The sequence below is a fragment of the Bubalus kerabau genome, chromosome 3 (genome assembly GCF_029407905.1).
Source record: "Bubalus kerabau isolate K-KA32 ecotype Philippines breed swamp buffalo chromosome 3, PCC_UOA_SB_1v2, whole genome shotgun sequence".
Lineage (NCBI taxonomy): Eukaryota > Metazoa > Chordata > Mammalia > Artiodactyla > Bovidae > Bubalus > Bubalus kerabau.
Genome location: NC_073626.1, coordinates 41,563,732 through 41,579,378, shown reverse-complemented (window position 1 = coordinate 41,579,378; position 15,647 = coordinate 41,563,732). Strand labels below are relative to the sequence as shown.

The window sequence follows — 15,647 nt, the reverse complement described above, 5'->3', positions numbered from 1 at the left end:
TATGCCATCTGCATCCTATGAGGACACTGACTACATCAAGCAGTTAATAAACTATTGTTATGGTCTACACTCTTAACAGATTTTTGTTCGTGGATACTTGAAATCAATCACATTATTGAAAAGTTCTATTTGTTATACATAATGCTAATAATGCCTGACCATCAGTAATTTTTTTTTTTTCTTTTAAAAAAAAATTTATTTTTGGCTGCCCTGAGTCTGCATGCAGGCTTTCTCTAGTTGTAGTGAAGTAGCTCAGTCATGTCTGACTCTTTGCGACCCCATGGACTGTAGCCTACCGGGCTCCTCCGTCTATGGGATTTTCCAGGCAACAATACTGGAGTGGGTTGCCATTTCCTTCTCCAGGGGAACTTCCCGTGACTGGGGTGGGGGGGTATTCTCTAGTTGAGCTTCTCATTGAGGTGGGTTATCTTATTGAGGAGCACAGACTCTAGGTGGTGCTGGTTTCAGTAGTTGTGGTGCTCAGGCTTCGGTGCCCCCCAGGCATGTGGGATCTTCCTGGATGAGGAATCGAATTGGTATCCCCTGCATTGCAAGGTGAATTCTTAACCACCGGACCATCAGGGAAGCCCAATAATTTTTTTAATTAAAAAAAAAATAGGTGGAGAAGGAAATGGCAACCCACTCCAGTATTCTTGCCTGGAGAATCCCATGGATGGAGGAGCCTGGTGGGTTGCAGTCCACGGGATCTCAAGGGGTCAGATACGACTGAGTGACTTCACTCACTTCACTCATGTAATTTATGTACTGGTTTTATGAGGACTGAGTGGTATTTATTAGATTTTTTTTTCTGTCCAGGAACCTAATATGTATCTGCATTTCTACATATCTTGTTTTTCATTAAAATCTTGTAATTTTCTGCACAATATATTCTTTACTGTTCTTGATACATTTATTCTTGCATGCCTATAACTGTCATTGTCTTTTGATTAGATTATATTTCCAGCCTATTAATAAATGGCTCTTGGTGTTCAAAAAAAAAAAAAAAAGGTACTTAACCTACAGTATACCATAGAGAACTATACTCAATACTTAAAAAAAAATTTTTTTTAATTTTATTTTTTGGCCTTAGCAGGGACTTGCAGGAGATCCCCATTAGGAATTGAATCCAGGCCACAGCAATGAAAGCATTGAGTCCTAACTGCTGGACTGTCAGGGAATTCCCTCTACCCAATATTTTGTAATAAACTATAAGGGAAAAGAATCTGGAAAAGAATATATATATTAATCGCTCTACTCTACACCTGAAACTGACATGACATTGTAAATGAAGTATACTTCAATTAAAAAAAATTTTTTTTTAAAGCACTTAGCAAATTGGTCAGAGAAAGCAATGGCAACCCACTCCAGTACTCTTGCCTGGCAAATCCCATGGACGGAGGAGCCTGGTAGGCTGCAGTCCACGGGGTTGCTAGGAGTCGGACACGACTGAGCGACTTCACTTTCACTTTTCACTTTCATGCATTGGAGAAGGAAGTGGCAACCCACTCCAGTGTTCTTGCCTGGAGAATCCCAGGGACAGGCGAGCCTGGTGGGCTGCCATCTATGGGATCTCACAGAGTTGGACGCGATTGAAGCGACTTAGCAGCAGCAGCAGCAGCAAATTGGTAGCAGGCAAATTTTAGAAATGCAAGATAGCTTACAGTCATGGTTATAGACAGGGTAATGAGAAGTCTGTGTCAGAGTAATTCCTGTATTTGGAATCCTTCTGTTTGCAAGTAACAGGAAAAAAAAACTGAAAGTGACTTACAATGAGAGGCAGAGGTAGGGAACATGTATGTTTACACAACTGGAAATCTCAAAAATGGAATTGGGTTCAGTGTTTCTTAAATAAGAGTCTAGTCCCCACCTCTCAGCTCGCCCTTTCTTTTGGTTGGGGATCGATTGCAGGCTGCTTCCTCCCTTCTAGAAAGAGGATGGCTGCCAGGCTCAAGACCCTGCTAGTCAGAGAAAAGGAACATACCTCTCTCTCTGGTTGGCTTAGTGGCAGTGCTGACAAGATAGCTAGTTTATGTACAGCAATACTGTACATCAATAATTACACTGCTCTTATAAATTTATGTGGGCATTTTGGGCAGTATACAACTCACAGGGTCTTAAATTGAAAGGGTTTCTGTATAAAGGATAATAGATTATGGCTAGAATGCAGCTAATATGGAACCTGATGATATAAAGATAACCCCAGGAAATTATCCTTAGAGTTCAAATTTCAATCCCTTTAACCAGGAGCCCAAGCACAATTTCATGACTTGTAAAAAATATGGAATGTGAAAACTGCTAAAATCTTACATTCTACATTTAGATTGTGGCTATTAAAAGTTCTAAAATTACTGTAATTTTGCAAATTACAAGTCCCATTAGCTGACAGGTCTGATTGGATTACTCATCCATTCCTGAACTAATTGAGGTAAGGCAAGGAGGCTACTAAGAATGGGGATGATTTAATTAACTAGGGGTGCTCATGCCTCTACCCCTAAAAAAGTAGGGTATAGGATCCAGCCACACTTAAGTCAATCACATGGTCTACTGTGAGAATCCTGCCTCAGAGAAAGTCAAAAGATACTTGTTTGCTACAACGTATGATCCCCATTCAAGAATTTCTGATATGTTTCCTTGAAGCTTCCTATGATTCTAGGGTCTAGACAAGAGTGGCTGGTGGTTGAATAAATTTAAAGGAACATTAAAATAGTCTATAATTTAAATGGATAATTCACTGGGCTGTGGTTACCAGAAGATGGAAAGTCTGTGTGGATGACCAGAAGAGGAGGTTCAGAAGGTATTTGAAAATACAGTGGGAGGGATTAAGAGTGCTCCACTGAAAGATGCATGCTAGACTAGCATTACACACACACATAATAACAAAAATAGGGGAAATGGTGGGAAAGAATGGGATATGAGACGTGAAAAAAAAACAATTTTTTTGAACAAAGATTGTGCCAGCTGATTGACATACATCATTTATTTTAAATACTTAACCAAATATGTTTTGATCACTTGCTATGTGTCAGGCTTGTTTCCTGGCCCTGGGGATGCAGGAGTGACCACAGGAGACCAAAGCTGAAGTTCTTCTGAGGGGAGACAGGACGCAACAACCCTGCATTGATATAATTACTCCATTTTATGGAGAGGAAAGCAATCTTGAGTGAGGGTAAGGGACTCTTCTGCAGACACTTTAAGTAGCAGCAGTGCTATGGTCCAAATCCAGGATAGTCTAACTTAAAAAAGGCCCTGCTTTGGGACTTCCCCCGCAGACCAGTGGTTAAGCCTCTATGTTTCCACTGTAGAGGGCCCGGGTTCAATCCCTAGCCGGGGAATGAAGTTCCCACATACTGCTGGGTGCAGCCAAAAAGAAAAAATATATAAAAAAATTTTTAAAAAGGTTTGGTTTAATAGAAGGAAATAAAAAGAGGAGAAAAATTTACCTTGGAGGAGGGGAACAAATCAAAGCAAATTTATGTGAGCCAGAAAAGAAAAACAATAAGAGAAGGAAAGAAAAGTAAGAAACAGAAAGGTTTTGCTAGAATCCCTCACCTGGTAAACACCCAAGGTAAGGCCAGCTCAGGGTCTGCCTCGACCACTGCATTTCTCCTTCCCTACTCTTCCCCCACTCCAGTACTCTTGCCTGGAAAATCCCATGGACGGAGGAGCCTGGTAGGCTGCAGTCCATGGGGTCGCTAAGAGTCGGACACGACTGAGCGACTTCACTTTCACTTTTCACTTTCATGCATTGGAGGAAATGGCAACCCACTCCAGTGTTCTTGCCTGGAGAATCCCAGGGACGGGGAAACCTGGTGGGCTGCCGTCTCTGGGGTCGCACCGAGTCGGACACGACTGAAGCGACTTAGCAGCAGCAGCAGCAACTCTTCCCTTGCTGGTATGGAAGCCCCGTTTTACAGATGTAAAAACTAAGGCTCAGGGCTATTTAATCTTTGTATTTTCCCCCCACTATGGATAAACCTCTCAGAGCCACAGTAAGAGAACGCCTGAGAGAAACAAAACAATAATTGGTATATCTTTCAGGTAACGGTGGGAAAATACAAGTTGTTAGTGTTTCTCTTGAGAGCAGATTTAGCATAAGTCAGACTCCACTGAACCTGCTTGCAATCCGGGACACCTGGGTAGATCCTTAGGTCGGGAAAATCCCTTGGAGGATGAAATGGCAACCCACTCCAGTATTCTTGCCTGGAAAATCCCATGGACAGAGGAGCCTGCTGAGCTCCATGAGGTAGCAAAAGAGTCGGACACGACTGAACAACTAACACAGACTCCAGTGAAAGCGGGTAGGGAACACCAGGCAAACTTCCTAACTGAACTCACTGTTGTGAGGAAGGGGCTCTTGGTGATTTTTCTGACACGTATGCTGAGTCGCTACAGTTCCACTCTGGGCTGTAACCCGCAAGAATCCTCCGTCCATGGGATTTCCCAGGCAAGAACACTGGAGTTGCCTGGGTTGCCAAGTCCTCCTCCAGGGCATCTTCCCTCCCCCAGGGATCGAACCCACCTCTCTTTTATCTCCTGCATTAGCAGGCGGGTTCTTTACCACTAGCGCCACCTGGGAAGCCACAGTCGTTATATTTCTCTCCCAATAGTTAACCTTGTGGCTCGTGCCTTTTTTTTTTTTTTTTTTAGGGGAGGTAGAAAACAGAGGAAGGTATGAGTGACCCACGGACCCCACCCCTGCCCTCAGGCCAATACAGCAGCCATTGCTAGGAGAAAGGCTAGCACTCGTCCGGAGCCCTGAATTTAAATTCAATCTTCTTCAGGAGCTTCCACTTTCATTTGCTAAATGTGGTCGTTTCCAGATGGCCTGGAACGCAGTCTCATTTGCGTTTGCGTTGCTATTAAACTTTTCAAGAGTCCGTGATAATGCGCCATAGTCTCGGTCAAATCCTGCAGTTTGCGTGAGACGTGAGATACCAGCCAGAGTTCCAGACTTTCTAGGCTTGGGCTTTTCTCTAACTGTGGGACCCCGGTTGGTACAGTCTGGTGGCAGCTTGATCACAAAGGCTCATTGACCTTGGGAGCAATACCGAAGTACTTTCCTAAACGTGATGGTCTTAGTTCCACCCTAACCGCTTACGCGGATGAAGTAATTAGTGAATACTTTAGTATTGAATACTTTAATCTTATTAGGAGCAAAACGTTTTATCAGTGAGAGTAACAGCGGAGGTGTTCTTAAACCCCCGCCTATTTGGAGGTGAGGGAGACGGGACTGAGGATAACTTGGAAGTCAGCAACTAGGGAATTACACCTGAGGGAACTCCGGACCTGAGACATCCCTCAGCCGCCTCTACAGACAAGGCGCCAAGACCTGAGCGCGCTCCCAGCAACCGCGATTCTCGCAGCGTTTGTAGCTATTACGTCACGGCGTTCTCCGCCTCTCATTGGGCGAGCCCATCCAGTCATGTGACTCTGGTGTGTCGTATAAATAAGGGCGAGGAGACGGCGGTGGTCCGCCATTTCGTGGACGCCGGGTGTGCGAGAGCATCCGGGAACGCCGGGCGGGAGGTGGACCGGGAAGACCTAACCTAGGTTCTGTGGATTTGAACCTCCGCATTTCTAACCCAAGATCTCGGTAAGCGAACGACTACTAAAGGAATGAGGTGGGAAATGGGTCTTAAAGGGGCCGAAGTGGGGATAGGCCAATGGCGGCGGTAGGCTGAGACAAAGAGACCGTGCCGCCATTTTGTGACGTTCAGCTAGGGGCTGTGGCGGGGGCTTTCGGCCCCTCGGAGGTATACCCAGCCCTCAAAGTGGAGATGTTTTTAATCCTACACTGGGAACGGAGAGGCCGTGAGCCGGGAAGGGAGATTATCCGGGTCGAGGCGAAGGGGGACTCAGTAGTCGGTTGTACTTTAGGCCGCGGCTTTTCAATTTATGGCGCCTTTTTTTTTTTTTTCCGGCAGCACGTTTCCTTAGGTAGCTTCTCATCGTTTTTTCCCTTCAGGTCACTAATCAAAACTGAGCCTTTAGAACCATAATAATTAATTTCGATGCTCATTTTCATTTTTATGTTTTTCTTTTAACTTGAGTTCACTTTTAAAGTCGGGACCCAATAACTTTTTTTTTTTTTAAACCGACCTTCCTTGAGCTGAATTGTTCTTGTGACTTTTCCTATTGATGCGTGGGCCTGAAACTGGTCACTGTAAAGTTTCTGGAAAAGGGAAAAAACCTATTCCCCAGCAATGGTTTGGTCTCAGAACTGGTTGCAGGGTGGGGTCACGCAATTAGGATGTGTCTGGACTGGTTTGTTTTTTTTTTTAATTGGATAAACCCAGAGTGAGGAAAAAAGGGTAAAGCTCTTGAGCTGAGTTTATGGGCAGACTGCTTTTTTATGCAATTGATAACTGGCCTGTAAGTTGATTAGATACTGCTTTAAGTGACTGTAAGTATCTAAAGTTTGTAAAAATGTAAGCCCCCTGGGTGGCTTAAATTATGCAACAAGTGTTTTTTTCTCTGAGGTGAAATTAACATAAGCTTCATTTTAAAGTGCACAATTCAGAGGTATTTAGTATGTTCACATTGTTGTACAGCTATCACCTCACTAGTTTGGAACGTCTTTTATACCCAACGAAGTGACCTGTATACCGAAGCATCCATTCACCTTTTGCCTTGTCCTCTCTCCCAAGCCCCTGGTACCTACTAAAATGTTTCTGGATTTGCCCGTTTTGGATAATTCACATCCTTGGAATCGTAATATGTGCACTATTTTGTGTCGAATATCTATTAACAGTATGCTCTGACACATTTGTAGCATTTATGGGTACTTGATTCCGGAATAATTTGGATAGTACATTTTGTTTATGTACCTGTTGCTGGATATTTGGCTTGACACTTTTGGGCTGTTGAGAATACAGTAAGGTACATTTTTTAAAAACAGATTTGTCTTGCGTTGTGAGGAGTGATGCTGGTTAACGACCTGTGAAGGCACATTAGTATCAGTTTTCTTGGTGATTGTCTTCAGCGAGTTGATTTTGTTTTGGAATTTGCTTCTGAGTAGGTGATCTACTCTTCTAGGTGAAATTAATTGAAATAGATAAAATCCTTAGTTTCTACTTTGGTATAACACTCCTCTGGTGTGTTTTCTTCCCCGCCGCCCCGCCTCCCCCCGCTTTTCAAGGAGGCCACCCCCCCCACTTCTTTCACAATTTGTTCTGTCTTCTATGCAGTTATCGGTACTATTGGGATAGTTCTAGCTTTTGGGGTTTTAGTGTTGAGTTCTTTCCTGAATCTATTTTTCACTGTGGATTATAATTTTTTTTTATTGCAGAAATGCATCGTGATTCCTGTCCATTGGACTGTAAAGTTTATGTAGGTAATCTTGGAAACAATGGTAACAAGACTGAATTGGAACGAGCTTTTGGCTATTATGGACCACTCCGAAGTGTGTGGGTTGCTAGAAACCCTCCCGGCTTTGCTTTTGTTGAATTTGAAGATCCCCGAGACGCAGCTGATGCTGTCCGAGAGCTAGATGGGAGGTAATTTGTTGATTAATTAATGATAGTTGATTGTGTTTTAATAGTCAAAATCTCTATGATATATGGCTTTTAGATGGCTTCTTTGCTATCTGAAATTGATGGTATTGGAAATTTACATAAAACTTTTTTTTTGGCAATCAAAGTGAACAATTTGTGAAGATATCTAGGAAGTTTTTTATTCAGTTGGCCATTGGAGAAAATAATTTTAATGGTCAGCTTGGGTGTGTGGCTTCATGTGGTTGAAACATTTTAATCTAAATCCACCACAAAGCATCAATCATATTGTCACCTTTGAATTGTGTCTAAAATAATTGTGGCTCAATCATCCCTCTTAATGGCCACAGGATTGTAAGTGGATATGGTTATATGGGTTTATTGTACTATTATCTTTTTTTGATACCTGTTGGAAATATTTAAGAAGTGTGGATCATATAACAGTATTTCCCTTTGCATTACAATATTCTGTTAGCTGGCTGGTAAGTTAACACCTGAGTCTTTTTTTCTTTTTTTTTTTAACAACTGAGTCTTAACAGTGAACAGGTGTTGCCTTTCTTCTTGGCATTTGAAAACTTGGGTTTCATGAAACCAAGGAACAGAATTAAGATCCAAAAATTAAAGGATCTGCGAGTTGACTATAAAGATATGTAAAAGGTCATTTATCTAAGCAGATTACAGAAACATTTTTCCAGGGCCCCACCTCTTCCCCAATCACTGTCCACATATGGTGGCTTATCTAAACTTAGTAATTGTGGACCAATGAGTAGGTGGAATATAAAGGTCTTTTTTTTTTTTAATTGTTCTCAGCTACAGTTTCCTATGTTTAACCTGTTGTGTGATGATTGAAGGGAAATGAAAATGTAAAATGTCCAGGATGCTTCTGTCCTGTTTACTGATGTTTGCTTAGAGGGGATGGGGAGGAGAGAGACCAACAAATGGAGTATTTATGATTGGTAAACAGTTGCTGCATCTTCCCAAGGAAGAAGTCAAAATAGGATGTACCAAATGAACTAACTACCTTGGAGGATGAATCTAGGTTTTCACACTTAAATTGTATTGAGCCCAATGATCAGACTGACTAACAGCAATAAAACACAAGGAACTTGGTTTTCTTTACTAGAAAAAAGATAAGGAACTAAAACTTGCTTTGGTATTAAGGATTCTGCAGACATTCAGTTGGATTCTTTGCAAAGAAGCTAGCTATAAGAGGGGGCTTTGTATTTGTTTTTTCCTTGCTTTAATGCACATCTCCTAGAAAATTAGTTTGGCTGTTTTAAATTCACTGTTTCTTTCCCTCCTAGAACACTCTGTGGCTGCCGAGTAAGAGTGGAACTATCGAATGGTGAAAAGAGAAGTCGTAATCGTGGCCCACCTCCTTCTTGGGGTCGTCGCCCTCGAGATGATTATCGGAGGAGGAGTCCTCCACCTCGACGCAGGTACTTAGAGAGAGCGTGTTTAGAGGTATTGGTGTAGCTAATAGGAACAGGTATCTCTCTTAAAGTTTGTTGGTGGGTTTTAACTTTGAAGAATCAGGTTTTTACGAAGCGTTTGTTGGGTGTAGTTTGGGATATGTGAGTTGTGCTGAGTGTTGGCTTTTGTCTTTAGGTCACTGTTCATGTTGGTAGTCAGTAACTTCTATCTTGGATCTGTCTTCTAGTTCATCTTCTAGTTGCATCTTTCCAAGTCTTCCCTTATACTTCAGTTTAGGCCTTTTTCCATTTCTTGACTCCATAATGACAAACATTACATTCAACTCTAGCTCTTCACAAGAATGTGTTTTCTACTGTTAGCACGATTGTAATATTTATCAAACAGGCAGCTGTTTTATTGTTACAACTGGTAAAGTAGAAATCATTCTGAAACTAAAGTCACTGACCAATAAAGGGGGCTAACGTAATCCCAGTCATCTGTTCTTCAAACCCAAATAGGAGAGAATGCAGGTTTTTTTTATAATTGAAAATGGCATCATTCTTGGACCAGGCAGTATTGTCTGGATGCTAACTCCACATCTCCTCAGACCTCCAAAATAGTTTCTATAGGACTGAATTTACCTCTTACAGGTGAGTGAAGTCCTAGGAGATAGGAGTTCAAAATCTTGCCCCTTTTGCTGTTTTGAAAAACAAAACAACACACTGTTGCCCATCATAATAAAGAGTATTTGTTAGCTAATAGATGGTTGTACTGATGGCTTGTTTTTCATTTTTTTTTGTGCTTTTTGGTCCATCTATTAATAAAAATGAACCCCGTTACAGAGTCACCATCATGTCTCTTCTCACCACCCTCTGAGTCTGCATTAGCCAGTCAACTAGCCCTTTCAGCGTCATGTGACCAGCGCGCCCCATTCAGCTTGGCTGGTGTCGTTTCACATGACCCAGGCATGGCCAGTCGTCAGGTTGCACCGCCCTTTGGTTCCCGAGCATGCTGTTTTCTCTCAGCCTTCTCTCCAACCTTAACCAAATCGGCAGCAGCCACCTCGACCGCCCACACATTCCTGGCCAATCAGCTCAGCTGTTTATTTACCAAATGTCTTCACAACAACTACAGCAGCAGCCTTCGGCTAACAAAAAAGCAGGAAAAATCCACAACACCCCCTTCGCCAACCAACTAAATCCAACGCAACATCTGGCAAAACCTTTTCAGCAAATTCTTCCTGGCCGTCAGTCCGGCAGCCTCACCTCACCATTTCTAGCTTGTTGAAACCCAAAAACTAGTAAGTTTTTCCTGCTTATACAGTTTACTGCTGGTTAAAATAAGGAGTAAGCGGCTTAAAGTAATTCTTTTTTCTGGATCAAAGGCTGGCTGTGCATAATTGAATGGTAACGTACATATATATTGCTTGAATAAAACTTTTAAGGGTGATAGGGAACTCATAATGTAACTAGACCTTCAAGTGAAACTTATTTGCATGTGTGAGATGCCAAACTAAAAATTTTAATAACTAACAGATTTAGCTTTCCTTTCTAGCAAAAATTTGTTGAATCCTATCACCTTTAAATGGTTTTACTAACAGTTTTCAAAATTTTTAAATTTTGGGGGTGAAGTGGGCCAAGCTAAGGTAATTTTGATAAGTCTAAACACACTCTTAAATGTGACGATCACAAATGCAGTTCTAATGTAGCACTTAATGGCATCAATATTTACACCTAGCGCGTTTTCACAAAATTACACTATCCACCTGGTACCTAAGTCTTGTCATGGACTTACAGGTTTGCATGGGTTCCAAATACTGGTTTATGGTACTGTTTTTGGAACTACTTGTGGGACTACATTTTGGTGTGGTGTTTGGGTAGTGAAGTTAGTTTGACATGAAGTTTTGCATTGGACAGATCTGCTGTGAAACATTCTTTGTTAAAGTGAATCCATGATTGGAATACCTGCTTTTCACTTGAGCTTTTGGTTCCTTAATCCTTCTGTGCCCTTTTTTTGTTTTGTTTTCCTTTAAAAAAATTTTATTTTTTGGACGATGGGTGCCAGTTCTTCGGCACATTCACTGGGCCCAACAGTGAGATTGAAAAGTTGGGAAATGCCTCACGCCATAAATGCTAATTGACAATTAGCCTAATTTTTCTGTTTTCTGCTTTTAGATCTCCAAGACGGAGAAGCTTCTCCCGCAGCCGGAGCAGGTAAAGTATCTTTTGGGGGCCACATTCTCAGAAATGGGAGTGTTTGTGAAATTTCTAAGCTGTTTTCCAGATGACTCAGTTAATGGCAATAGACACTGACTTTAGTAATGAATCAAGTAACATATAGAACTTCTAGCTTTCAAAAACTTAGACATTGTGTGTAATCCTGAATGGCTCCGTTTTTCTTTCTCCTCTTATTTTAGGTCCCTTTCTAGAGATAGGAGAAGAGAGAGATCACTGTCCCGGGAGAGAAATCACAAGCCGTCCCGATCTTTCTCTAGGTCTCGTAGGTAAGATCTTTAATGACCTGAGCCATTTAAGAGCTTACATACATAATATACTAGAAACAGAAATAGGTCTTTTAAGCTACTAGGACAAAATGTTTTATAACTTTACTGTAAAAATCTTTTGATGATGTTTTGCCTGTAACTGAGTTAACAGATGTAACTTTTGTTTCTGTTTTCCAGCCGATCTAGGTCAAATGAAAGGAAATAGAAGACCAGTTTGCAAGAGGAGTGGTGTACAGGAAATAACTTCATTTGACAGGAGTATGTACAGAAAATTCAAGTTTTGTTTGAGACTTCATAAGCTTGGTGCATTTTTAAAATGTTTTAGCTGTTCACATTTGTTTGTTGGAACAGTGACACAAAGGTGTAATTCTCTATGGTTTGAAATGGATCATATGAGGCATGTAATATCAAGAATTGTTACTTTACAATGTTCCCTTAAGCAAAATTTAATTTGCTTTGAATTTTAGTCTTGCATAGGCTGATAATAAACCTCTTAACTCCTGCCCAGTCGATGTTTAACATTATGGAAATAAAAACTGGCAAAAATTGGAAGATCTTTTTTTTTCAACATACCTGGGATATGGTATGCAGCTGTAGTTAAGCAGTTTTTAAAAGCTGCTGTGAACTCAAAAGCCAGCTGGAAAAATTAAAGCTGCAACCTTAAACTAGATTAGAGGTTTAAAAATCCTACTAGTCTTCACACTGGACAAAAGGTTGTCCAGTTGGTGTAGAATCTAAGAAGTTTCAAGGAAGTTAGTTTACCTTTGCTTTAGGTTGTAAGTTCCTTCTGTGATTGCTGTATATGAATACATAGCTCTTTGTAACATTCTTTATTTGGAAATATGAGACTACTCAAGATAACAAATGTCCTGCCAGTTTAAGGGTACATTGTAGAGCTGAACTGAGTTACTGTGCAAGATTCTTTTTTCATGCTGTCATTTGTAATATGTTTTGTGAGAATCCTTGGGATTAAAGTTTTGGTTACAAATTGTTGTTTAACCTGAAAGCCTGTTTTTCCTTGCAAAACTAAAATCTGAGCTTGGTACCAAGTCCAGGTGTAACATTCCTATTGGAAGCCATACTTATATTTTCTTGTAAAGTGCTTTTGAAAATAAAATATAAGCATAATTGTAATAGTTGAACCCACTATTACCATAGTTCTTGTCCCACAGAAGGCAGTTGGTTACACAAATCTTATTTTTTAGGAAATACATTTGACGCTTTTGAAGTGAAGGGACTTTCTGGTTGTCTACCTAAGTGATATGTCTTCTGGAGCAGAAGCCAGTTTAAAGTCCATGATATTCAGTGACCAACATTTTAAAGTATAGCCACCTGATACATTATAATCCAAAGTTGCCAGAAAAAAAAAAAAAAGCTTCTATCACTAGCATGAAAACGTTCCACAGAGCTTTAAAAATTGCTTCCATTTTATATAATTTGAGGTGTTGCATGGGAATTCTAAATTGATCCATCATTATGTGAAATTCACTACATGTTCAAATGTAACAGTGCAGAATTGAAATATGGAGGCATGCATAATCTTCCTCTTAGATATCTAGAGGAGTTGTAATTTCAAACTTCTGTGCAATTAGATTAAATCATAATGCAACAGTCTTGTGGCTTAGTTTCCTTAAATGTGCTATTTAAAGATAGTTTTGGATTGTGCTGTACTGACTTTTCTTTAACATGAAAGACAAGTCATTGTGTTAATCTATAAGGATGTTTTATGAGAAATTCATCCTAAACAAGTTTATTTCCAGTGGTCCTTCTTAACCTTTCACAAAAGTATCAAGGGAGAAGAGTCCTGGGTATCACAGGGGAGAACTGGTGTCAGTGGAGTTCAGTGTGATCCTTGCTGGCAGAAGACATTTGTAAAACTGCCTACTTATTTACTGAGAGCTCAGGCTTTGTGCCTTCTGGCTTTCATAATGAGCTTAAAAACTGTTGGGATCAAGCAAGGCAAGATAGCTACTGATTTGTGGAAGTAATGTGGTACATCACTATTACACTGCTCTTATAATGAACATGGATATTTTTGACAGTATGCAACTTGCAGAGTCTTAAATTGGGCTTCTGTAAAAAGGAAAGATTATAGCTACAAAGTGGCCAATACAGACCCAATATAAAGTTAACTCAGATGTATCCTTAGGATCCAGATTTGCAATCACTTTAACCAGAAGCCTTAGCACAGTTCTATGGCTTATTAAAAAATATGGAAGGTAGAAATTATTAAAACTTTGTATTTTACATTTACATTGTGGCTTTTAAAAAGTTCTCTGTAGTTAACTAATTTTTGAAATTACAAGTCCTATTGGCCAGTGTCTTGGATTCTCAGTTGAATATTATACTGAAAGCAGTCACAGAAACTTTGACTTGTGATGTAATGGTGACAGGTGTTCACTAGAGGTCACTGTTAACACTTGGTGATAACTTAGGGAACATATATAAGGCTTATAGTTTTTATTTTTGCAGGAATAGTTAATTCTATGGTTCTCAATTCATTGTGGGTTACATCTGACCTCCATGTCTTAAGCAGAAAGAGAAGTTTTTAATTTTAGAGATATAGATACCTTTTACCAACTATTTCTATGTTTTTTTACAGTTCCCTAAAAGATAATGTGATGAGTAGATGGCATCACCACCTTTTTAGTTAAACTCACCCATATTTGGATGGAAAGTCCTGGTTGCTTTTTATCAAGCGTCGTGGTTCATATTTCTGCAGTGCTTTATCAGGAATGGTATTTTCCAGGCCTACTGATTGATTTTTCCATCCCTGGGTTATATAAGAACCACTGGTTTAGTACTTTGTATTAATGTGCTTTTATTTTCGGAATCCCCAACATGATTTAGTTGTCAGATCTGGTTGGTGGCAATGTCTTCCAGTTGTATATTTTTGTACTAGACTGTTGCCTTCTGGTTTTCTTTTCTTTTCTTTTTGAGAACATGAAAGACTTTATAATTAAAGTAGCTGAAGAAAAACTGGGTTGGAGTATATTTTTATCAAAACAGTCTGGTACTGTTGGATTTAATTTTATATATCCACACAAATTCTCTTCATTCTACTTTATTAAATTGGCTGCTTCAAAAGAATTCAGCTATACACAGAATAGTTGTAAGGTTCTGAGAAGAGATACTGAAAATTTGTCTTGATAAACCTAGTTAACTGCTTAATTTTGTTATGCAACTTAATGTCTAATTGAGACTGCAGATATTCATAATATGGTATTTTCATAATTTTGTATCCCGGTTCTTTTAACTACCTGGATGGAACACAAGACAACAGCCAAAATGTTTCCCAGACTAACACATGAAGTACTTGTGTAGAATATTACTTTTTTTTTTTTTTTAAGTTTTTCCTTGGTTCTCTGACTTACATAAAGCATTGTGACCATTTAGTGCCTTATCTATTAGTACATATATGTACTTAGTCTTGAAGTGAAAATCTCTAGAAACATTGATACTTACCTTTTTTGCTATTCATTGTTGGGGACTAGATGAGATGGAGAATATTTCACTTTATTTCCAGAGCAAAATTATACCTTCCAGAAAGAGTAGGCTGTAGGTGACTTCCCCCCCTCCTTTTGAAGTTCTGTTCATTTATGAACTGGCATTTTTGTTTCAGTATATAACTCACAGATTTCATTTGGGGCAAGTTAGTATCCTTTTAGTGGCCTTTTTTTTTTTTTTTTTTAAGTCCCCAAACCTCAAATTGGAAAGTTGCTGAAGAAAATTACTTAGTGAATGCTGTAGGGTTGCTGTTTGTATCGGTCATTTGGAAAGGGAAATGGAAATGATCAACATAAAAAACATTCTAAGGTTTGAGAGAACTCCCTCAGGAAACAATTTCTACATCCTTTTAAATTTAAGCAGCTGGCACTTCTTTTAACTCAATCCAGCTGGCTCTCTGCCACCGAATTTCTTTTGTAATGAGAAAATTTTAGTTTAGGAAAAACCATCCATGTTAACTTTCATCAAAAGTGTCTTGTAAATAAATACAAATTGGAGTGTTGATTTGTCATTTAATCCTTTTTGTGTCACACTTTCCCCACATGGCAGACTGACAGGCATTTAATGGGGAATGGGGTGCGGTGATAAGGAATAACACCAGCTCTGACTCAAAACAGCAAAGGTAATACTTTTGTCTAATGTTGGGATGTTGAAACCTTGAACTAAATAGTAATAAGTTCCCTTGTAGATTAGAATGATTTAAGATGTTGGTTGTAGGGCTTTTAAATGTTCTG

The 15,647-nt window shown here is 39.8% G+C and overlaps 1 protein-coding gene across 1 annotated transcript; it reads left to right on the top strand.

Annotated features, from left to right (window-relative positions):
- Window positions 1-5,435: 5,435 nt before the first annotated feature.
- SRSF3 (serine and arginine rich splicing factor 3) lies at window positions 5,436-15,415 on the top strand. Its single transcript, XM_055571572.1, has 6 exons — window positions 5,436-5,593; window positions 7,289-7,496; window positions 8,795-8,929; window positions 11,078-11,116; window positions 11,320-11,406; window positions 11,584-15,415. The coding sequence occupies exons 2-6, from the start codon at window positions 7,291-7,293 to the stop codon at window positions 11,609-11,611; spliced, it is 495 nt and encodes a 164-aa protein (XP_055427547.1). The 5' UTR covers window positions 5,436-5,593; window positions 7,289-7,290; the 3' UTR covers window positions 11,612-15,415.
- Window positions 15,416-15,647: the final 232 nt, after the last annotated feature.